Source organism: Patagioenas fasciata, chromosome 3 (genome assembly GCF_037038585.1).
Source record: "Patagioenas fasciata isolate bPatFas1 chromosome 3, bPatFas1.hap1, whole genome shotgun sequence".
Taxonomy (NCBI): domain Eukaryota; kingdom Metazoa; phylum Chordata; class Aves; order Columbiformes; family Columbidae; genus Patagioenas; species Patagioenas fasciata.
In genome coordinates this window covers 67436403-67461752 of record NC_092522.1, presented here as the reverse complement: position 1 = coordinate 67461752, position 25350 = coordinate 67436403, and the positions used below count along the sequence as shown (strand labels likewise).

The window sequence follows — 25350 nt, the reverse complement described above, 5'->3', positions numbered from 1 at the left end:
TAAAGCCCCATTGATGAACCATGCTAGACAGCCATTCATCCTACCTCTCCTCCAATGGCCCAAGCAAAAATGACCGTCTCACATGTAAGAAAAGAGTCTGGCATGTTGGGGTGGTAGCACTCATGCCCATAGTCCAGCACGGTGTCATTCAAATTGCTGCTGCACTGGTAGAGCAGGATATGGTGCACCAGATTCTCATGGCCTTTCTGGATCAATGGCTCAACCTGTCAATGTTAAAATGAAAAAGAAAAAGAAAGTAAACACACTTCAAGTGTGACTATTTCAATGCAGGTATGCAGACAGGACTCAAAAATTATATGGTGTATTTAAAAAAAAAAAAAGGACACTTGACATTAGTTTGCAGCTAGGTTGAGATGTTACTTCAGCGCTCTGCAACCCCAAGCATTAAAAACTTCATTGCTCAAGTGAATCTACACAGGACAGGAAGAAAATTCTGTGTCTTGATGAAACCTCTTGCTCTCTCTTCTCCCACTTCAGTCTTGCACTGTCACTTGTCTCCCTGTACAATCTCGTTTAGCCACACACCACCATGATGGGATTATAAACCAGTTGAAAGTCTGTTCAGCTAAACCAGCTTGGTATCTGAACTACTCAGTACTTTTCATCCCTGTTTCAGCCTCTTTTGTACTATTTCAAACTAGAGCTGCCCGTAGATTCTGTACCTATAGTGTGAGCCTGGAGGTATACCCCACATTCCTCAGCAGTTGAAGATGGCCTTTCAAATTTTTTTGACATCTACAAGAAATTAGAATTATTTTACAATCCATTCAGTTGTAAAGACTTTATTAACTTGAAGTCACTCCTGAGAGGTCGGGTGCTCCAGACTGTTTATAGCAGTGATGAGCTGGAGGGCTCTCAGGGGTGCCTGGGTGCCCCCAGTAAAATTTGACCACCGAACTTCAGAGTAGGCTGAAATCATTTCATTCCCATATGACAATGTTTACTCTCTATTTGGATGGGTGAGGTTAAATCATCTCTGTCAGAGATGACATCCCTGGGGCAAACATGAATACTTCTGAAAAAAATTATTTTGCATTTCAGAAAGACCATATTCCACAAAATATCAGCATTTAGAAAACAGTATTAAAATGAAAGGAGTTTTTCACTTGCTTTTTCTTTCAAAGATCGCATCTCATCCTATCATATCTACCTTCAAGTTGAATAAGACAAACATTAATGTTTTCACAAGAAAAGTAAAGCTTTGACAATGCAACTCTTAAGATGCAGGGTGGTGCCACGCAGTATTGTCTTCTGATATTAGGAAAGAGAAGGTATTTTAAACAGGCAGAAAATGCATATACATCCTAACTTTACACCCATTTGTTTTGCAAGTACATGAACACCAGCTACCAGAGGACCAGAACAGGATAAGCAAGGATAGTTTATTACCTTATTAAAATATTGTCAGCACAATACTGTTACCAGAAATGTATCTTTCTGCACTTTGTTCAATCTACTGAATGGATTACAAAAGAGGAAGGGCAGGAAGAAGCAACTAGAGTCTGTGCACATCAAGACCACCCTCGTTAACATGAATCTGCAAAATATCATTGAAGTTGGTCTCTCAGGGAGTCCAGCTGCTGCTGAGTACCTGCATGTCTGTCCAAGAAGTTCACAACCCAAAACCACCCACTTCACTGTGCTTAGAAGTCAATGGAAAGGTGCCAATTAACACGGATGTGGCCAAGATTTTTTCAGATGGCAAGACTGAAAATATTTCACAAAAGATCTTCTGTACTGTTCTCAGCAGTCCATATTTCATTTAGCATTACCATCATCATGAATAACTATACTACAGAAGTAAAAGGTACTTTTGAATGAGATAAGAGTCAGTTTGCCCATCAGATAAGAATTTATTCCCAAATAGACTGTCTGACAAAGATTCAGAAATCTGTTTCAGTTTGATGTTGCTTCTTCCCTCTGCTCTTTCATATACCTGCATATTTATTCAAATACTGAAGAACTAAACCACACTCATATCATGACAGCTTATACATTAAATAGTAGTATATATCTCAAGAATTCAGAAGCTTCACATAACATACAGGTTAGTCAGGGAATTTTATTCCTTTATCTACCAAGAAAAAACAGTGTTTTTGTCCCAATACACAATAATTCTGCCTGCTGCTACAAGATCCCAGCACCTGCTGTGCTTACAATCATTACTTCAAAACCGACTTCCACTCAAAACAATGGGACATCACCAAAATTAGAAACTCACATCCTGTCATCGCTTTCTTTGTGCCAGTTACCTAAACAATAACAACACTTCAAAAAGTAGGTTTGTTCAGCTATCTTTACTGAGAAAAAGGAAAAAAAATAGAACAAACCCTTAAGCATCTTTCTGTTGCATCTTGTAGGGCAAATTATACACTCCAGATGCATGAATAAATAATGAAAAGCAGCAGTGAAGTTACACTTTTTACATATTTCTATTACAACCTGGTTATAGAGGTGCCACCTTTCTCTCTCCCCTCTTAAACAAAAAGAAGAAAAAAAAGCTACCATTAGGAGTGGTCAGAAACGTGTTAACAAAACTCTTAGGAAAATCTCATCGATCACAAATTGTTCATTTCCTAGAAATGTACGGAAATATTTTAAAGGCCAGGTCCCTAAGGATCACAGCATCATTTCTGATTGAAAACAGAGAAGGAAGAGGAGCAGACCGCCTAGACATACTGGATTCCCTTTCCCTGTTCCAATGAGTAGCTAACTGTCTCTACTTATGAGAATAACCTCGTCAGAAAAGAAAATTAGGAAATATGATTTGATTATCTACTGTAGTGATTAACTGGAACAGAGATGTAAACATGCCATTCTACATCCCAGGTGAGTGCTGCCCTAGTTACTCAGCCATTTGTTATTTTAACTTATTGTATAAGTTGGTTGTTTAGGCTGCCTCTCTCTTCCTCTCTCAGTTTCCACAAAGAGCATCTGTACAGCTTAGTTCACTCCAAGCTGAACAGAAATTCCAAAAAGTCTTTTTTCCAAATAAACAAAATTCTTGTTTTCTGGGCAGCATTGCAAACAATGATGAGCAATGACAAAGTTCCTCAAATATGGGGCCAAATTCAGCAAATCATTAATGCATTTAAATGTGCACATAAGTTGTCTCAGGTTTAAAATTAGTTGCTAAAACAGGTATCTACAAATAAATATCTAGATCAGGGTGGCCTGGTTTCCAGAGTACTTGCAGCCACAACAAATGATAACACAATTTGAAAGGGCTTATCTCTTACAAGGTTATTCTTATTTTGACAGCCCTTTATCAGCCTTGATCCTTAACTATAGGCATTCATTTTTAAAACAAGAGCTATTTAATGCACACATGCTAAGTTTTTAGTTATTTGAATGTTTAAAGCATAAAGTTTTTCATTCTTTGGTAGTCTTTAATCACAAAATCACACAACTGAAAGATAAGCTAAACTAAGATCTACTTTTGCAGGTCTCCGGTTACAATAATAGTGGACCAACCCTGAAAAGTCTCCATGACTGTCTTGTTAATTTGTCTTGGGAAATAATGCAACTTTCAGAATATTTATGAAAAGGCAATAAATATAATAATTTGGGCAAAGTAATAAAATACAGAAAAAATGTGAAAAAGTAAACATAGTACATAATAGCCAACAAATTGCAAATTTAAGTGAACAATTAATTTTTATTTGGATCCCTATTTATACCTGGGTTTGATTACTCTGTCCTTGTAGCATGAGGACTCTCAAATGACACTTTCAAATTACACCAATAACCGAGTAATTTGGATGAGCTACAGTGAAAATGAGAATCTGCATTTCACTTACTATAATTATGAGGAAACCTGTGACTTTGAAATGTAGTTCCTTTCCCTTTCCTTGCTAATTCCTACTGACCTCTTGTTAGCCAAGGGACTGAAGAAAGAGGCTGAAAGGAGCCTGAAAGGGAATATTCATATAACTACCTAGAATATAATTTTCCCCATTTCACCTCATTCTTTGAGGCTCATCTGTGGCATTTTCATTGTTGCTGAAATGCAAGGAAGACCCAGCTGTCAGGGTTCATCTCTTTGCCATATTGTGAATAAGCCTGCAGAGATACTGCACCACTGAGGCACCTCGGTGGCCTTTTCCCCTGTAGGCAAAGTGCATTTTCTGCTTGACATTTCCTAACTGCCAGAGGCTTGGAGAACAAAAGCCCTGTATCCACCCTACATCAAAATGCCAAAAGCGTTTGGGACTGGAAAAAATAAGTGCATGCAACAAGACACAATCTCCTCTGCTTTTCATGAAACCTGAAGAAAAAAGCTGCTGTTTTATTATTCATGATGATTTACTTTTTGCATCATCTCTACCTTTCTTGAAAGCTTAGGTGAAAGATCTTTCTAACAGAGCACGCTGACATATACAAACCTACCTGACTATCATTAACAGAGATAAAAAATAATAGATGTACTATACTCCACCACCACGTCTACACTGCATTCAAATGCAAAGTGAAGACTCTGCTTTCTGCAGCCAAAAGGATGGGTTACGGTTATGGTGTTTGATTAGCATGACCTGTACTTGCCAGGCAGGTTGAGAGGTTTTACAGACCTCCTTTCATCGTACTGTATCTCTCAGCACTTCTCAAAATACTGACTTTCAAATAGTATAACAAACAAATGTTCAATTTATTATCAAGTTAGTTGATACAGATAAGATGTGTTTTCCACCTGTTAATTTAACAGAAGCAAGGTCAAGATGCTGCTATATGATGTACTACATGAGATGAAAACGCAAACAAGCTCAAATGGTCCGAGAAGTTAGATTCCCTTCAAGGGAAAAATATCTGCAGAAAACCGGAAGTCTTTCTCGCTTATTGCTGGTTTTCTTCATTTATTTGCTTTGCTTTTTTGATGTTAACAGCTGTGGGTTTTGATTCATGTTTGTTTGTGTGAATTATGAAAGTTAGTAAACTCTATCCATAGTCTCCCCATAGTATCCCAGTTAGAAAATATGGCTCACTGAACTTCAGAAAAAGATGCTGAATTTAATTTATATACAAAAATGGCAACAGGTTTTTGATCTTGTTGTAGTCATGCTTCTACATGGAAATGTCAGTGAAAAACATTATTTCATTTTTTCTAGCTTAAAAACTAGCTTCAACTTATTCTTACATTTTAAAGACACCAAGGAATGGTACATTGCCATATGAATGACTTTGAATATGGCCACAGCCTTACACAACACCTTGTGTTTGTAGCTAGTGGTGTCACAGGGAAAAAACTTTATTCTATAACCTAAAATTGAGAGAAAAAATTTGACACAAGATTTTGTCCTGGACTGCTGCATCTAAGATAGTTTCTAGCCTGTGGTTGGTTATTTTATTTATATGAGCTTCCCATGTCCCTTTTTAACTCAGAACAAAGTGATAGTTGTGAAATTGAGTACTGACTGAGTTTACCTGAGAGAATTTTTGTAGCAAAAGACCAAGTTACACGGTCTCTGCTTTCTGTACTCATAATTGGGAAGAACTATTACTGTGGTCTTTGCATTTCTTTAACAAATGTGCACCACGTGCAAATATCTAAATATTTGCCTTAGTTCTTCAAAGGTAGACATGATGTCTTCTTACTGGAAATCATCAAGATTTTTTCTGATTTTTTCTTTTCAAAAGTGTAGTTGTGAAATGAACAAACATTTACCTAAAACATCTCTTTTAAAGTTTTAGATTTTTCCAGAAAAGCAAATACTTAGAATACGCAGCTTAATACAGTTGAGTCTTTTTCAGCAAAAAACTTCAAGTATTGCAGAAAAATTCTGAGTAGTAATATCATTTTATTTTCATCTAAATATTCAGAAAGAAAAACAATAGGCATTTGCTGCCCAACATTGCTTTGTGCACACAACCCAGAGGTGTGCTGAGCAAAAACTCAGACCAGGCAGACCAGGATTTTAACCCTAACAACCCGACAGCTATCCTGTGTCAGGAGTAAAGCCTGCCTAGGTCCGGGTCATGTCTGGGACACTAATCTGCTGCAGACTTCCAAGCCCTGAGTTCAGGCATCCCAGGGTCAGGCAGGGACCACCCTCCCAGCACCCCCACTCCATCTGTCAGAAAGCATTAAATTAATGCCACAATATAGTTAGGGTTGAAAGAGATACCTCCAGTGTTCAACTGGTTGCAGTCTAGCATGGACAAGCTGCCATAATCTTTCCTGAGATCAGCCACATAGGTTGCATGTACACAGCTAAGTGTCCATTTCTCGTTTTCTCACGGTACAATCCAGATCCTACATTCAGACTACATATCTACATATAACAGGGGGTATTGCTGCTTAACCTGAAGTGTCTTTCAAACATAAAAATGTTCATCCAAATTATTTTCATACATATTTCTCACATCTTCAACCTGGAGGAAAATATAACCTGTGTAGTTAGTGACAAATCTTGCTACTTGTATTTTAATGCAAAGGAGATGGAGATGGGAAAAAAGCCCAGGCAACAGCAACAATCCCCACCCCCGGCCTCATAATGTGATTAGGTAAAGTTTCCTTGGATGATGGAGATTTTCTCAATGAAAAATAGAGGTTCCATACAATTTAAGGCATTTAAATTTGCATGATTTGTCCTTAATACGCATGGAAGTATTTTTTTCCCAAGCAATATTCAAATACAGGACATAATCCCAAGTTAAAATAACAGTGCTGACTTGTTTATTTATTTATTTAAACTATATCGTTGGCATTTGGGTTTAACTGGTTTTGGGTGTACTTTAAAATACGTAACAAAAATTCTAACATCATTGTGGATAAAAAGTCCTTACCACATGAATAGAAAAACCTTATTCAAAGCACAGATATTTCCTGTTCTTGGTGTAAAGAAGAAAGGATCTATTTACTCAGTGACTGCATTTTTCAATGAATGCTCTTATTTACATTTTATTAGTATACCACATTAAGAAGTAATTACCATACTTCCATTTAGAGATGCAGAATTTTTATTGGGAAATAATATGCACTTTCAGGTAAAAATTACTGTTGCTGCACTGTTAGCTTGGAGAGAAGGTTATGTATCTAAATTCACACAAATCCTAGTACTATAATTAAAGAAATGTTAATGATTACACTGTACATCCAGAATTTCTACAGGTCAGTATGCAGAATGACTTAAGTACTTTAACCAATAAAACTGAATTATTTAGAATGAGAAGTAAAGACTAGTTTAGGGCTTCTTGTTCTCTCTGCCATCAAGCCCATTCTTAAGTTCCTCCTAATTAATTGCCTGGCACTCCACCACCTGAAGAGCTTCAGACTTTAAAGGCATGCAGTAATTCAGACTAAATCCAAAAGAAGTACACCTCAAAGAAACATTCATAAAACATTGTTTCTGCCTGAGGTACGTCTGAAGATCTAAGATAATGCATTTAGTAACAGTAATATACAACCCTGAGAAGCAACCTGATAAAAAGCTCAGGTCAAGAAAAAAAAGTTTTGTTTGGTTACAGTTCCTGGCTATACACTTGTTCCACTCCAAAGCAGTAGAAAGACCACCAGAGTGGTTACAGCATTTGGTACAGTCATTGTCAATCAGCACAGCTGACACACATCAAGCAGAATTAATCGGTAATTAATCAGCAACCTCATTACTTTCTTGTGAAAACCATATCCTAATAAAGTAATATGTAACAAATATGTTCCAGATCTAAAGCCAAAGTGGGTAGTCTATAAAGCGTTTATATTTATTCAGAAGGACCATAATAATATATAATTTGAATATGAATTATATAAGATAATAATATAATTTGACTAGTATAAACAACAAAATCAGTGTTCATTAAATCACCATTCATCCACAGTGATGTCTATCTATTTCTTTGAGATGGCAACGGAAGAGGTTTTCATTCTACTGTACAAATGTAAAATGTTCCCTTCGATCGTGCAGTTTAATAACACTGTACTCACTTTTTCTCCTCCTGCTTGAGAGTGAATGTGCAGCTTTGCTCGAAGACAGAGTGTGTGAGAATCTACAGTGTGTGCATTTCTTGTTTTACACATACTGGAGTATACTGTTAGGAAATACTGACTTCTGTGAAGGGCTACCAAAGGGGAACACAGATGAGAAAAGACTTTGAGCATTTGGATACTGAGCTTCTACAGGACTCAGCAACCTGCATGCTCTGGCACCTTAAGTTTGCTGAAGAGAAACTATGAGATAAAATAAGCAAAAGGTTCATGATTTTGACATGACACAGCCTCCTGAGTCAACAGAAAAAAATCTTGAGAACTATTTCTTATAACCCTCTAAAAATTAATATTTACAGGGTCTACATACAAACATGAGATGGCTTACAAAATAAGTGTGGTGAGGTAATGCCTACATTAATAACATGATATCCACATTTTCTCAATCTGAGGGACTCCAACATCCCTTAATGGTACCCATGAAGTCACACAGAAAGGACGATTTTCAGATGACATGGTTCTTTTGAAGTTACTTGAGAATATTGTATTAAAATTATATTAATTCTCTGGAAACAAAAATTTTAATTGGCACTTCATAAAACAGAAAGACACAGTTCCAGTCCAAGCAGCTTAAGAGATAGTAATGGAAAGGTCACTGAAATGAGGGGATGGAGAAAGGAGAAAGAAGGGCATTATTTTACAGTTTATAATAATTTGCTTAGATATTTATATTTTCTCAGGTTAGAGTATTTTGGGGTTGTTTTGTTGTTGCTGGTTTTTTTCTTGTTATTTTGTTGGTTGGCTTTTTTAATGTATTTTAGTCAGATCCAATATTTAAATTATTTTGATACTAGGTAAAACTTTAGTCTTGGTGCAAAGAGAAACTGTTCACAATCAAATTTTGGTTCAGCTGTCATCAGTGTGGATTTAGATGTCATGTGTGCTATGTGTGGACATGGTGGAATGGTATTGTCTGACAATTGCCTGTTTTTCCACTGCTATTAATGTTCTTTATTTCTGTTTTACCCCTGGGAGTCAATGAATCTATGCTCTGGACATAGCTGTAATTACTGTACATTGCAAACGGAAACAGAAATGGAGAGGATATTGTAACATTAACCTCTGAAAACTTATGCTGGGGGTTGCAGAGTGAGAGGAGGGAACTGAAGGGAAACACTTTAAACAGTTAGATTGTAAATGAAATTTCTTGTCTATGTAAATGATGTTGGGGTAACTAAATGTGGCCCTATACAAAATTTATTTAAGACGTTAGTATGTGACTTGTCTGAATTAGAAAGCTGATCTTAAGAAGCAATGCTAAGAAGTCAGTGGGACCGAGGTAGATCTACTCTGTGATCCATCTAGACACTCACTTCACACTGTGCGAGTCCCATCAGGTCGGATTTTAATAGCTATGAACCTGCTGTTTGGGTATTTGCACAAAAGACTGTTTGTAATTGCTCATTTAAGGCCCAATTCAGCTCTAAAATATTTTATTGCTCCCTATGATAAGAAGTGTGGATCAGTTAACTGCAGACAATTCCTAGACAGAATTTTCTTATTTTTTCAGTGCATTACGTAATCACAGGTTTACTCTAAAGTCATACACAAAGCCAAGGATGAGGAAGAAGAAATGAAGACACGGCACAGCATAAAATGGGGTCAATAAATAGCAATCCTTTGCTGAAGATTGCCCTACAAAGACCTCAGAAGGTGAAACTCAGAGAACTTCACAAAAAATGTGCCTTCCTCCATGCTCGCCGTTGGTCATCTTTTAAGTTAAAGCTCCTTTCATCTAACACTTCAATGTAACTATACAAATTCTGACTTTCATTTAACCAGAAAATCACTTAAAATACATATTTTCCAACCACATGTTGGCATAGTCAATACATTACCGTAATGGATGGATGTTGTTTGAATTTTAAATGAATAAATAAATAAATAAATAAATATCAAAGAAACTGGGTTAAATTAACCAGATATTCAAGTTTGCTGATGATAGAAATGAAATGGATTATTTTTGCATACCAAGTATGGAATAACTAATGCAGCAACAGCTGCATAGTTTAAGTATTCTTATTGTAAAGATATACCTGGGAAATGAAAGAATACTACCTCAAAATATGTTCCACTAAGAAATATAAAGTTTAGCATAATATGGGAGAAGACAGTATTTCTGTTACTTCCTGAGACAGATGCTTGGGAAATTTTTAATTCCCAGCCAGTTGACTTAGATTATTCTTATACTCTGCTAAGCCTAATGGGCCAATTCAGGCTTGCACTGAAGAGACAACCCTGCAGATTAAAGGGCAGATAGCTTGCAAACTCTGCAGTGCAAGATGAGTGTTTGGTTGCCAATCTAACTTACCAAGGCTGAAATTGCTTTGCAGGGGAACATACAGGAAAATACAGAACATTTGTTTGTGTCAGGCTACATGATGCAATTTGCCAGTTATCACATTTAGCAAAACGTAAAAGTTCAAGCCAGAGAACAACAAGCAGTTACTGTCTGGTATCACTCAAGTTAAAAATCAGTGCCCTCATTTAGGTACTGAAGGCTACAGGCTGCCCTTCTGGCTTTCAATCAATCAGCCTCTTAAACTGGAGTCCCTTTGTATTTACACACTGGGGTCTTTGGTATCACTAAAGCATTCCACTGTCAAAAAACAGAGTTACCCTTAGCAACAAGTTTTTTTGGAGTTTTTGCTTCCTTATCAGGGATTGCTCTCTAACTGAACATGAAGATTAACTGGCAGCTGCTGGTGTGCTCTAATACAGTCCTTTATTTGACTGAAAAGAGGCTTCCTTTTCTAAGGAGATCAAGAATGGAAAACTTTGGTGCTTATATAAAAATATGTCCAATGTAATGCTCTCAGTTAATGTTAAATAATTAAGTTTTTTCTGGTGACATGCTTGGCCTGTTTTCACAAGTCACATCTTAAGTTCACTGCCAAAAAATTACAAAGGGTTATGATTGACAAAAATCTATTTTTTCCCAAAGATAAATTTTAAATAAAAAGTTTTATTTTGCAATTTTTGCTCCTACCACAATCTCTTCTGTCACCTGACCATTTTGGCAGGACACGTGTCCCTTGATTCATCCATCTGAGAGCTACACATCTAGTACAGGCTGGTCATCTGGGTTCTCTCTTGAGTCAAAAGAGAGAGAGAGAGCCTGAACTGTACCTCTGACTTGTAGATAGGTCAAGTTAGATGAGAGGAAGACTATCTTCATGGTTGGAAATTTACTGTCTTTAGCATGTTGCCTGAGTTTAATTTAGTATGCATGAGGTGTACTTAAGAGGTACTGAATTTTGAGCCCATAGTCTGATCCCCAGCATGGGGCTTCTTCCCCATTTCAGCGCACTGAACCCTCTCACTCCATTCTCATAAACAGGTTCAAGTAATGAACATGGAAGGCGTGTGTCCAAAAGTTTAAGAGCTTACAAAATGCAACCTACTACCCTCTTTTCCAACGCCAAATGCTCTCTAAAACTGGGCATCGTATTGCAAAAGTTCACTTACAGAACCCAAAGTATTTTACGCTCTTGAGCACAGACACATTGCAGTCTGCTGTCAGTATTTCTCTGACTATGCTAGCTTCAAAAAAAAACCCCAAAAGTTTGGAACTATAGCAAAATGAGTAATTCTTAGGGAAAAGATACATAGATACAGCTAAATGACCTTACTACTCAATTGTATGTGTTATTTTACATAAAATTATTTTCGTGCTCTTAATAGTGAAATTCAGCATCTGACATGTTTTTGTCTATGGGTTTATTACTACTGAAGCCCAGAGAAACTACCTTCCCTGAGGAAGAAAGAAATTAAGAAAATAAAGAGGGAAGAATTATGGTGTTGAAACTAGCAGGGACATGTTATACACTGAAGCTGAAAAGCTTCATGCAAATAGATTATGGCTCATCTTGCGTATAGAATTATACATATCATTCATTCACCAGTAAATACTGTAAATTTTCAGAAGTTTACACATAGCATTAAGCAATTTGTCAGATGTAGTGGGAGACCACAGGCATAGGGAAATCACAGAAAATCTAGAGACAGTAGAAGAAATACTGTATTTTTAGGTTTTCTAATTGTGGCAGAAAAAAACAGTGGAGCACATGGGAGACCTGCGGTTAATGTGAAGCCAAAATAATGAATCTTTAGTAGATGCAGTTGTATTAATAAGAAATACAATGAAATTAAGGGAACAGATGACATGGAGTATTGAAAGCTAAGCTGAAGACCATAATAAAAATGTTGTATCTGTAGAACCACGAGTATAAAGAACAGTAAAAACAAGCTTTGAAAATACAACAAAAGCTGTATTTGCTGAAATACAGGGAAGTATTTCTCATGAACGGGAAACAAATTTTCACTGTTGTGCCACTGGTAAACATCTGCATGATGCCAGCTCACACTAAGTGAAAAAATAAATTCAGCAAATTGGTAGGAAAAAAACAGTCACAAACAAATGGTCTTACAAACTGTCAAATTAGAGAATGGCGAGTGAGCACACACATATCCATGCACACTGAAAATCACAAAAATCAGAAATATCAATGGTACAAGAATTAAAGGCTCTCAGAAGCACCAGTATGCTTCCACTGAAAAAGTTTTGGTGTTTGTTTTGGGGTTTTTGTTTGGTTGTTGTTTTGTTGGGGGTTTTTTTGTTGTTGTTGTTTGTTTGGCTTATTTGTGTTTTTTGTTTTGTTGTTGTTGTTTTGTTTGGCTTTGTTCGGTTTTGTTTGTTTGTTAAACTGGAAGATCAATAAAAAACTTTTAAAACAGGCTATTTACAAGAGTGAGAGTGCTGCACAGACTCCCCTTTTCAGTGGGTGCTCCTGTAAGTAAGCACTTCAGGTTCCGTGAGCCCTCGCTCCCAGCCCCTCTGTGGCTGCAGCTTTGCATGCAAGGGCTCCCCACAGCTAAGGGGCTGCTCCCAGTACCACTTCAGCAGGGAGACAGAAACCTTTTCATGCAGAGGTCAGTGCATGGACATGCCTGTGCGTCTGTTCTACCAGAGGGTCCCTCCCTCCCTCCCTCTGAGAGGTCTTGCCAGAGCAGAGGTCCTTCCCCAGGTGCAGTTACTGAAACCAGAGAAGTTTCTTTAGGGATGTGAGCAAGACGCACATTCAGAACCAGTCAAAATAACGATATTTACAGAGCACTGCAAAAATCCTAACAAGAAATAACCTTAAACCCATCTCCGGAAAGTCTGAGCTAATAAGTGGAATGCTTTTTTTTCTAAGAAAGCTACTTCTGAGAAAGCTCCCGGCTAACTTCCATATGTGAGAAAAGTAAAATTCCCTGTAGGGTAGTAAGCCTGAGGCACATACCACAGCCTGCAGCTCAAAGCAGCAAAACAAGCCAGTGCACATGTAGCTGCAGGATGATTTTGCAGACAAGCGGCGATGTGCAGCCAGGGTCCACCGCTCCAGGACCACTGCAGCAATCCTGCAAACAGCTGACTTGAAGAAAGACAGTTGCCTTCTATTACCTCCAAGCAATCCCTTTCATCTGTTCTGCATATTGCTATTTTCAAAATGGATCTATTACCCTGATAATTGGTTCTGCTAACAAAAAACAAATGGGAGGAAAACCCATAGAAGTTTAAGAAATTTTCAAGCAGCAACTGCTCAGCCAGGTAGGCTGCTTGAAGCTGAGGAGTGATGAATTCCATCAGAGTCACAAAACCAGCTTGGTGCCTGGTATTGGTTGTAATCTGGATAACTCTTATCACTATTATGCCCAGATACTGATATATCATTTTATTTCTTAGCAGGCATAATATTCTTATAAGTTACGTCTCCAGGGCTTCCCAGAGGCATCAGAGATCTTGTAACAGAAAGCATTGTACGGACACGTAGGAAGACAAAATCTCTTCCCTAGGGAAGAAGTTGCAAGAGATATGAAACAAAGGAAGATTAAACAGACAAGTCCTAACACTCACTACATGCCCTGTTATTGCAGTGAAGCTCTGTTCTCCATTGGTAAATGCCCTTATTCTACCTATGAAATGAACACAAGATTACAATCTTATCTCTTGCAGAATTTACATATCATGTAGTGCAGCTTGAGCAAGAACAGTCAATGAAAATATACAATTTCTCATTACCTGAGGTTCTTGGAAAGTAGCATGAATATTATGTAAAGAGAAAGAAAAGACATAAGTTCTTACATAATTTACCTTTGACTGATTTTGAGATTTCTTACGCTAGTTATTTCTTTAACTTGTGCTAACAGAAGAACCCAGCTCTTGCAGTTGCTACCGAAACAAGCCCTTTGATTCACTTCAAATTAAAAGCTTATTTATGCAAGGAATCAGGAGGAGGACCGTGCCTGAGCTACCCACAAGGCAAACGCAGCATAGTGAGACATCTGAAAAATAAAGCTTTGCATTGCCCAGAGGGTCATTCAGTTTTGGGAACTTTTTTCCCATGCTAATAAAAAGCACAAAAGAGGAAAAGGGTGTGTTCTGGACATCCTCACTATTCATCACAAAACTTCTATTAGTTCAAGAGCCGGTCTTGTCTCATGGACCAACAGCCCATTTCCACCCAAGGACTTCAGCTGTGTCCCTGGCATGCACGCTCCTGTTGAGTTTCACCAAAAGGGATTCAGTTCTCAAGTTCCACAGCTGCTCCATGGCAGTAGCCACACCAACACAAGCAAGAAAACCTTGAGGTTTCACTTTAGAACTGTTCTCATCCAAACTAAAACATTATTGTAGACGCACCCTAGAAGCAAGTATTATTACTTATCCAGCGGTTGCACCCTAGACTGTGTTCACAAAATATATTTGTTCTGCCTGAAGCTTATATTTACTCTTTGAAATCATGCATGGTCAATGGAAGTTAAAAAATCCTTTTTAAATTCAGAATCTGTATTCAGAATCTGGCATTTGTTAACCAGAGATGATTAAAACTCTTGGCCTCTACCTTTAATGATAAGTCTGATATTTTTCTCAGACAGTTTTCTACATTAAAATATTGTGCTTTCCTCATAAAACTGATATTTTGAGGAGGAACATCTTTACTTTGAGGGTGCCAGAGCACTGGAACAGGCTGCCCAGAGAGGTTGTGGAGTCTGCTTCTCTGGAGACATTCAAAACCCACCTGGACACATTCCTGTGTGATCTGCTCTGGTGAACCTGCTTTAGCAGGTGGGTTGGACTAAATGATGTCCAGAGGTCCCTTCCAATCCCAACCATTCTGATTCTGTGATTCTTTGTGACATTTTAGAACATACATTATTATAAAAGGCTCAGAGCAGTTTCCAAGAAGAAAGGAATGACAAAAAACAGCTGAACAGTACAAAAAAAAAAAAATATTGTGGCTGTTGCACCTAACAGAGACTCCAGATCACTGGCAGATTTACACATGCACACAGCTAAGCACACACTTCTGTGGTGGTGATGGCACACATTGTACAACAAGAGCTGAACTGCAGTTCAGTGCTCCACAAAATCACACAGGAAGAGAGAAATGGCCAAATTCAGCTCGCAGGTACATTACTTGAGCAGACAGAATTATACCAGAGATGAATTTGTACTGTTTTAAAACTTTTTTTTTTTTCTGTCTGTAAAAATGAGATGTGTAAGTTTGTGTGAAAATGCTGCTACAGAAGGAATCCAGAACCAGCATCTACAGACTGTTTGATCAGGACAAACAATTCGTCTGTCCTCTCCTTTGTGAAATTCAATCTTCGTTTGCATAGCTAATATCCTCCTAAGTAGCCATAAGCCCTATCCTGTGTGTATCAGTAGGCTTTAGGGAATGTTTAGTTTGCAAGACTGCAGAGATACTATTCCACAACAACCCTATGTGTCATCTACAAAAGTCACACATGAATGCGTAAGTTGTGCCCCTGAAAGTAAATGCTAAGGGACTGTTCTTACATAATTCTTCTCTCTTTCTGTAATTATTTTTCTCTCTCAAAACATTTTTTAAGTGGCAAGGTGAAATTTGTTTGCTTTTCTGAAGGTGGAAAATCCCTGAGGATTCTACTCTAATTTTTACCTTTATAAAACACAAACAAATTGCTGATTTCATAACGTGATTTCTAAAATTATAATATTATGTATATATCATCATAAAAGCAAATACTAAGAAACTATTCTGAAAAATTAGTCAATGTACTTCTGAGCTAAAATCACGTTTTAGCTTACACCAACCACATTTTTTTTTTAAGAACAGTAACCATACGTGCAGTCAGGCAAAACATTTAAATAATAAATTCAGAAAATATAAATAATAAATAGTTCCAGGAAACTTTTTAGCAGACCAGCATGCATCTACATCTTCCATAAAACCTAACACAGAAAGCATGATCCTGACACTACAATTTTGAAGTGTTCTCTCTTGAAAGCAGAAAACTGGGAATCCTGACATATATTACCAGCAAATTCTGCTTTTCATAGAGATCTGTGAAAGCAGCTGTTGCAAATTTCAAATGAGATTAAAGACCACGTACCTGAAGGTAGGAATTTGGACCTTGCAATTCTTCATTTTGATAAAGTACAGAAACCCACAATATTTCAAAATAACTGAATGTGTTTCTCAGATGCACTGAAGATCACATGTTAAGTTCTCTGAGTTAATTTAAAATTTCAGTCTTACTGAATGCATTGGAGAAATATAACTGACAATAGTCCAAATAATGGAATAGAATTGTGCACTTAAAAGCATTAATGGGTTCAAAGAAAGATAAGAAGAAGGGCCAAATCTATTCCACGGTGCTATCTTGAGCAGTCTAGAATGATAAAACGTTGTTCTCGTCGGAGGTCTTTGCTATATTCCTTCTGGGAAGGAATGCAAGAACCATCTTTCCGTCAGCACTCTTAATCGTTCAGTTCCAAACTGAAAGTTAGAAAATGTTTTATAGAAAAGCATGTTTATGCATGTGGGTTTTGAAATCGTCTTGGATCTTGCTGAACCTTGTGTAGATGTAAACTACAACATCCATCTCTTCTTTCATAATATTTGGCTTTTACACAGATGAAGATAATGGAGTCTATACTCACATGATGTAACACGGAGTAACTGCACTGTGGTCATCACAAGAGAGATGATTGGAATCAAATAAGAACTTGGTCCTTTATTTTAACAAACTTACTCTTTTAATTATTTTTAATATAAAATTATTCTCTGTTAAAAGAAATTAACTAAGTTCCTGTATAAAAGTAGAAACTTGTTGGAATGTGTCTTTAGACAATTTCATTTAGTCTTTCCCAAAAATGTTTATGGATAGAAATAATTTTCAACCTTGTTTTCCGAAGAGGGAGAGAGAGGAGGGAAAAAGAGAAAGTGAGAGAGAAAGAGAGAAGAGAAAGAGAAAGACAAAGGGAAAGGGAAAGAGAAGAGAAAGGGAAATGGAAAAGGAAAGGGGAAGAGGAAGGGGAAGAGAAGGAGAAAGATAAAAGAGAAAAGAGAAAGAGAGAGAGAGAAAGAGAAAGAGAAAGAGAAAGAGAAACAGAAACAGAAACAGAAACAGAAACAAACAGAAACAGAAAAGGGGCTCTGTCGCTGTCCATGATGATCATCAGTGCACACCAGAATCACTTGACCCATGTTTGTGAAGACAGACACAAGATCTTGTTTTCACTCCAGTAAATAGTGTAACTAATTTTGAAAATGCAAGAATTGATTTGAGGAGTAATGGTTATCTGAGTCACAATCACTCACCTTTGTCACATGATGTTTTTCATGTTTTATGGGAATCTTAAACATTTGGCACCAATATGTTGTATCCTTGTCTGGTACAGGCACCTGTCTTAATAAAAAGGGCAAGAACACAATATTATAAAAGTCTCATTACCCTGCAGCCTAAGCCCAAATCTTTGACTGCCACCTTATCCCATCTCCACATAAACCCAAAACCCCGAGTAACTTACGTCTTTGTTTGTCAAGTCAAAGTATGGCAAAGAGGCAGATAAGACTTCCTCTTTCTCAGGATTCAGTAAACGCAGACTCTTTGTACCACGGTTAGCCCCATGGTAATTTTGACCTGCTTCTCCCATGTCTTTGTGGTGGTAGGCCCATATCACCCTCACTGTGCTCTCCTGAAAAAATAACAAAATAACCAAAGAACCCATAAGGAATGGGAACAAGATCTTCCTCATATAGTTCACATAATTCCTAAAATGTGTATGATGTAGGTCTTGCTGTATCTGAACAATGACAATGGGTACCAGAGGGAGGAGCAGTCATCTACTGATTCAGTTTTGCCTTCAAAATTAATAATGTTTTATACTCGTAGAGGTCATTGCAGATCTGCATAATTTGAATCTGTCTCCGACAGATTCCTTCATTAATGTCACAAATTTAAATTGCATCTGCAAATAGAAGAACAGATTCATAAAAAGGTAACCAACTAAACATATCAAACAATTTTCTCTAGAGATGCCATTCATTTGGCCAGCAATCAGAAGGTTTCCTCCCAAAACAATTCCCAGGCTCTACTCAGTAAAGATGTGGATATCTTCTGTGAATTACTGTCTTTACATACTAGGCAAGATAGACATTCAATTACAGAACAAACTTACATCCAAAAAATCAGTCTACAGTCACAGCACAGATCAATTCTCTGTAAATCATTCTCCGATTGCAATAATCATCCTTGAGACAAAATACTCTAATCAATCTTGAAGGGCCCCAGAAAGTTAAATTACACTGAGACAACTTGGAGCAGGTGCAAAAACCATAGGTCCATTACTGCCTGGAAATCTGTCAGTTTATACAGCTGTGGATTTGCTTCCTGCATCTTTCAGCTCTTCATGTTGTTATTACTGCATATATTGTGAAAACATAGATAATGAAAATAGTGTTGAACTACAGCAATCCTTCTAAAATGAGTAGTAAACAAGCCAAAGCACAGAATGCCTTGCAAATCTCTCTAACCTGTCATTTCCAATACAAAAGTAATCAAGTTCATATAATTTAAAATTATGCTTCGGAAACAGCACAGCAGTCCCTACGGCAACAGGAGAATTTGTCATGAAAAGTATTTTATCATGGAAAGAGTTTTATCATAAAACTCTTCAACTTCCTCATTTTGAATAAAGAAATTAAACAAACAAAAAAAAATACTATAAATATATACACTCCAAAGTTTTTTAAAAGTCTGTCTGTAAGATGAATTTCAAGTTAGTATAAGATCTAAAAAGTGTTTCTCAAGTTGGCATCTCTTAAATGATTGTAACTGTGGAGTATGGGATCCGATGATCCAGAGATATCTGTTTCAATCCTGTGTTCACTTGATGTGTTAGAAATTAGAGAACATAATGCATAAAAGTAGAAGGGCAAAGAAAGCTGAAATTAAAATATAAGAGCTTAATAAAACTAGCACAAGTATTTTACATGGTTAATTTAAGTTGACCAAACAAATGTTTTGGAAAGTGAATTTCTGTAATTCCATCTTTTTACTAGGACAAGATTTTAATAACCACCTTCATAACCATGTATACATTTGGTTTGTATTAATTAGTTCATCATTCTACACATAGGCAGAGCCTCTTACCGTTATGCTTTTGTCATTTGTATCACAAGTGTGCAGTTCTCTGCTAAAAGCCAATACTGTATGTGTGCTGTTTTCCATGGCGTATTCCAGATGGTAATCCTGTTGAGGGTCCTTTTTAAGTACTCTGTTTTCATCTGTAAAATAATCCTGTCAAAATAAAGGGTGGACCATCAATATAAAACAGTATTAAATTAAAAATAAAACACTATGTCCATTACTGAAGCCTCTTAAAACACATCTTTATGAAAAATATTGCAATATCACAGTTTTGTATCAAATTATAAGTCTGAGGTGACACTGAACACTTTTTTGATTAAAATCTTCAGGAAAGGAAGTCTCCTTGATAGGTCATTTGAAGAATATCTTGAGAAAGTTTAACAAGATGCTGCCTGTTCATAACCACAGAAATACTGGCTGCACTCAACAACCAAGAAGCCTAATTTATTCCAACTGGGGTGTCGTGAACTTCAGGGGTAATTACAGAGAGAATGAATTTCACTTAATATTCACATCAAAACAACTTTTTCTTTCTTTTTTCTTTCCAACAGAAAGCAAACCTCTTGAATGAACATTGACTAGAACCAAAGACCCCATGGCTTAACTAGCTCAGTTCATACAAAAGGTGCTGGGCTGGGGTTGGGGTTAGGTTGGGATTTTGGAGTAGGGGGGGAGCTGTTTTTAAGAAAGAAGCTCCCCGACTGGGGTTCAGCAGAGGTACAATGGAGGAGCGGCTGCAGCGATGCCAGGTCATTAACCTCCTCACCCCAAATTCCTGCAGCCCTCGCACAGCTGGGACCCAGCCCTCCCTCCTCCTCCCCCCAGCCACCTGGAACGGGCTCACCACCACCTCAGATGTGCCTCCTTTGGTCACCCTCTGAGATTTCGGATGTTTCTGCTCGATTTGGGATGGGGAAGGGGGCTTTTAACTAATAGATATTTTTCTCATGCCAAACAGGCTACAGGCAGAGACTGTTAACTGTGTGGCATCATGACAGAGTAATGCAGCACCGGCTGCTCCTGGGATCCATTTACTTATGTAGCTGTTTGGAACTCCATTCACTTTTTGAGAAATTTCTAGCTTTCCCATTTTGTTAAAGTGAAGGCAACCAAGCTGAAAAATTGTAAAATGTTATGGCCAAGTATTTTGATACCAGTGAAATTATCCAACGATACCTTGTTAGTTGACTAAAGGATCATTTAGGAGCTGTAACCTAAAGCTTAACCGCACCCTAGAAATATGCATGTGTTCAAGAGACCACATGCACAAACTCTGCCTTTCATAGATGTACAAATAACTTCATGCCCAAACATTTCATTTGTATTAAAAATTGTTTAAAATTATCTCAATCATTATTCAGTTTCAAGTAAGAAAAGGGTAAAAAGCCAACCATTTTTTATCAGTATGAAAATGTTCTGATTTAATTCACTCTTACCAAAACTACTGAAAGAGTTCAGATTTTTTCTACATTTCAAAAATTTTTCCTGTCAGCACTTCTTACAACTACAAATGAGTACACATGTGAAAGAATACACACATGTAAAACTAATCACCAAAAAGAGTAAAAGAGGGGTCTGGGACCTGAAGATGTATGCTATAAGAAAGGGAACTTATGAGTTATGTTTGCTTAGAGAAATAATTTTGGATTTGCTTTTCCAAAGGGAAATAATGGGCCTGTTCTGGGATCGTATTGAAGATGGGTATTTTATGGGATCAAAATCCTCTGTTTCAATCCTGTATCAGAGCTTGGAAAGATGCAGTGTACTTCTATATGCAATACCATCCCTGCTCTGAAAACTCTCTACAGAATCTCTACTTCCATCTTAAAAATAGTAAGGGTTTATCTGGATGAGAAATGTAACCTTGTGAACATCAGCTTTTATTAAGTTGTGCTACCTTTGCTGAAATATTACACTGAATTGGAGGAAGGCACCGTTTTATTAGAATAAGCACCCACATATTGAATTGTTGAGGAATTCAAATGCAAGAATAACTTTTCCTCATGTGAACATTTTGAAAGTCTTTGACTGAAACCACTGTAAAGAAACACTCAGAAATGTGAAGTAAAGTTAGGTGTGCACGCTCAAGTATTCTGTCAGTAAACTTCACCATTTCTTTACAAATCTAGAGGACACTGCCATAACCAAAAATACGTCTTGTACTATAACCCTGAGTTCCATGTAAAAATAACTCGAAGGAGTTGTGTAATTAAGGTATTAGCTTAGATATGCCTTGATAACATGATTGTCAGTGTAATTATTTCACTCATTTGAGTGACAGTCAAAGACAGGTCACAGCTCTGGCTCACTGCAGGGGGCTCATTTTGTGGCTGCCAGCAAATGCTTTGGGAAAGATGGTCCCAAAATCCAGGCCCCAGGAGGGGACCACACTGCTCCCGGCAGGAGAGCTGCACTGGGAGAGCTGAACTGGGAGAGCTTACCAGGGGCTGGCAGCGCTGCCCACCCCAGTGCTCGCTGCCCACCCCGCTGTCAACACTGAGCAGCATCTCACTCAGTGACTCACCATAAATTATGTCGTGGGTAGATGCTAATCTGACCAATTAACATCAATCTGTCCCATGTGAAAATTTCTGCAAAGTAATTAATTCCTTGTCTCTGCTTATTTTCTCTGCTTGATACATGCCGCATTGAAATAGCCCTTGAATATCAGGGTTCTGAGAATACCTGGGCGGCAAATTTATGTCATGCCCAAGAAGACAAAAATGTCCATTTATTCTAGAAATCCTACAGCTCCACTGAGTGCAGTGGGACTGCCCCAGAGGAATCCAGTGTGAGTACAATTGCCAGGAGCGATTTAGGAGTTAGCAAATCATCTCTATTACTATTTTTATTTCCTTTATTGAAAATAATCCAGATGTTCATCACAAAAATTATGTAACAAAAGAAGTTCTGAACAGCTCAGAATTTAATTGCTCGGTGTCTCACATGAAAACACTTTTTTAACAGTATTAAAACAAAATAAGGCCATAACGCCAAGGAAACCTACTGATCTCTTTCTGTTCACAGAGAAGATTTTAAGTCAAACTACACAGACTTGGCTCAATTTACTCATCAGAGCTTAAAAGCCTTCAAGATAAGTTTTTGTTTATACATTGTAATGAATGAAAGTAGGTTATCAAAAATGAAGACACATTCACAAACTGTGATGCCACATCCTTTTCAGTAGCACCTTGGAAAAGTAAGAAAAAAGCTGGTTGTAGAGATATATATATATATATTCCTTCCTCACAGCAGAAACCTGAAAACACGGATTTATGTACTGATTCAGCACTCGCATCCAGATTCTTTGGTTTCTTATACACACAAAAGTATATATCCTATGTTAAATGAAGATAAAGTTGCCAAGTTTCACATCAACATTACAGAAGTGTAAGCAGTTACAGAAAGAGAAGATGAGAGTGAAATGACTTTATTTTTCTAGTAAGAACACCTTATTTTTGTTATTTAAATAATAAGTGTTTAAAACAAAGTTTCGGAAGTGTTATTGGTCATACTACATAATAACAAAGTTGTTATTTTTATTTCAAAATTTGCTTATGTAAATTGTTTACATTTGTAACATTTGAAGTTTCTGCACTCCCTTTGATTATATTGCATAAACTGGCATTTTAAAGTCTAGACTAAGTTGTGCAATCAGTCAATAAGGGATCTCCTTCCTCACATTAACTAGAAGTCAAAACAACAAACGGAAAACGAAAAATCCTCCTGACCATACAAGTTATCTTATGTTCTTTTCCAGATGTGAAGTCAATCATGTTATACTGTTTTTAAGATCCCATTAGCTTCTTTCTTCCTTAAAAAATTGGTCTGTGGTATATATGGTTTCTGATTGCTACTCTACGAACAGTCAGGAAGGGTAATTTCTTAAGGAAGTGAAAAGAGGCTGGTTTCTCCTCTGAGAATGTGGGCACAGCTGCAGGGGGCAACCTGACCCCGAAAGCACCACCAGCTGTCACCGCAGCCTTGAACAGGTGTTTATGGGACTCCATCCCCAGATCTTTACAACGTACAAGATTGTATTGTTTATGATATCCATTTCCCATCCTAAATCATATACAACACCTTTCAACCTCCAAGAGCATAAAATAACTCTCGAATTGTGGCCTCATCCAGCAATTGCCTTGCGGGCTCGGCTTGCGAGCAGCCCTGCCACCGGGATTTGCACACGCTTGAACTGGGAGATCGCTGCTATTTCAGCAGTGATTTAACACTTACACATGAGTAAAGGGACAAGATAGGCATGGGTAATGATGGAAAAACAAGCTGTGTTGCAACTAGTCCTCACCAACGGTTTGTAGCCAACCCGTGGGGTTTCAAACATCCCCAGACTATCCAAATACTGTCTAAGGCCAAGGCTGAAGATAAGTAGTTTGGCAAAAGGAATTGGGAAGCTGTAACCGAGATGAAAATCGGCATAGAAGATCTATCTTAGTATAAATAGGATGCGTAAATTGCTACAGTATGCAAAAGAACTGACCAGAACATTTATTTGAAATAAGCACCAAGCTATGCCTTTCTGGGTTTCCAAGAAAATAACTGTGGTTAACATTTCTCTTTTATATTGTTGCATTTAATTTAAGTGGAATCCTGCTGCTCATGGTTCCAGCACACACTGGATGTTACTACCAAAAATAAGCTGGTTTTACATTGTATTTGGCAAGAAGCAAACAGAGTATGAGTTTACAAATAAACAAATCAAACTTCTTTGTAACCTCAAATAAATTTCAGCTTGAGTTTCAGGCAAAGTTCTTACTATGCTCTGTTAGGAAAAAGCAGAGCCCACCCACAGAAAACTAACACGAAGCAGGAGTCTGAAAGTATCACTGCTCTATATAAGAACACCTTGAGAGCATTCCAGTTGGCTGATCCAATCTTGGCTTTGACCTGAAACAAAAAAATACCTGCAGAAGTGGTACAGTGACAGCAATCAAGCAGTTGTGAGAAGTTCCTAAAGAAACTGGGATCAGTAAGTTCAGCTGCTACCCTATGAGCAGTCTGAGCATTGTGTTTGCAATTAATTTAGTGATTATTTATTTATTTATTTATTTATTTATTTTTAACCTACATAGCAGATTTGCATGAAATGATTCAGTCCTTTGCTAGAAAGCCTGGATCTCACTCATGCAGGCAGGTCTGAGAAGCTACACACAATTCCTGGTACAATTCCAATTAAACCAGCTGAATAACACTGGACTAGATGTGAATTATTTACTCTAGGTGTACTACTATTATAATTTTAACAAGGACAGAAGATTTTTATCTGTAATAAATAATTACAGGTGTGTCTATTTTAAATGCAGACATACACATATACACAAAGACACACATTTTCCAATTGTGTATTTACAGAAGCAGATAATGCATGTATTTGTGTATACATGTACATATATTTTCTTTGCAAAAGAGGTTGTGTACTTTTTACACATGAAACACAGTTATTTACTTAGAGACCCATCTTTCCTCATTCAAACTGTGTCATTTGAATACACTTCAGTGTATTTCTTATACCTAGTTAAATGCTGCCTGGGTAGCATTCCTGGTAGCCTACAGCTAGCAGTGACATCCCTTGGTTTCTGTGACATTCCTGGGAGATATAAAAATATCACTTTCTCCACACACATATGAAAAACACTGAAATGTGGATTGCTTTCTAACTTTCCACACAAAGGTGTAAGAAGCATGAGTGGTTAGAAGTTGAAATGTAACATCGCTTATCGGCGTGGATACTTTGACTTGGCAGCAGAGTCCCAAAGACCTGAGTCTTTGGATCAAGAATAAATGTTGATTTAAGAGGTTATATTCCAGTTATATCAGAAGCTATACAGATAGATTAAAGGCTGTCCTAACAGAAATAGACTAGACAAAAC

At 37.4% G+C, this 25350-nt stretch overlaps 1 protein-coding gene across 1 annotated transcript in view; it reads right to left on the bottom strand.

Moving 5' to 3' along the window:
• MOXD1 (monooxygenase DBH like 1) overlaps window positions 1–25350 on the bottom strand; it is a 49875-nt gene that overhangs the window by 19307 nt on the left and 5218 nt on the right. The window contains exons 2-5 of the mRNA XM_065835341.2: window positions 19466–19612; window positions 17841–18008; window positions 17632–17715; window positions 45–224 (exon numbers count right to left, since the gene is read on the bottom strand). Of these exons, the coding sequence (XP_065691413.2) occupies window positions 45–224; window positions 17632–17715; window positions 17841–18008; window positions 19466–19612 (579 nt within the window). The remainder of the gene's footprint in view (window positions 1–44; window positions 225–17631; window positions 17716–17840; window positions 18009–19465; window positions 19613–25350) is intronic.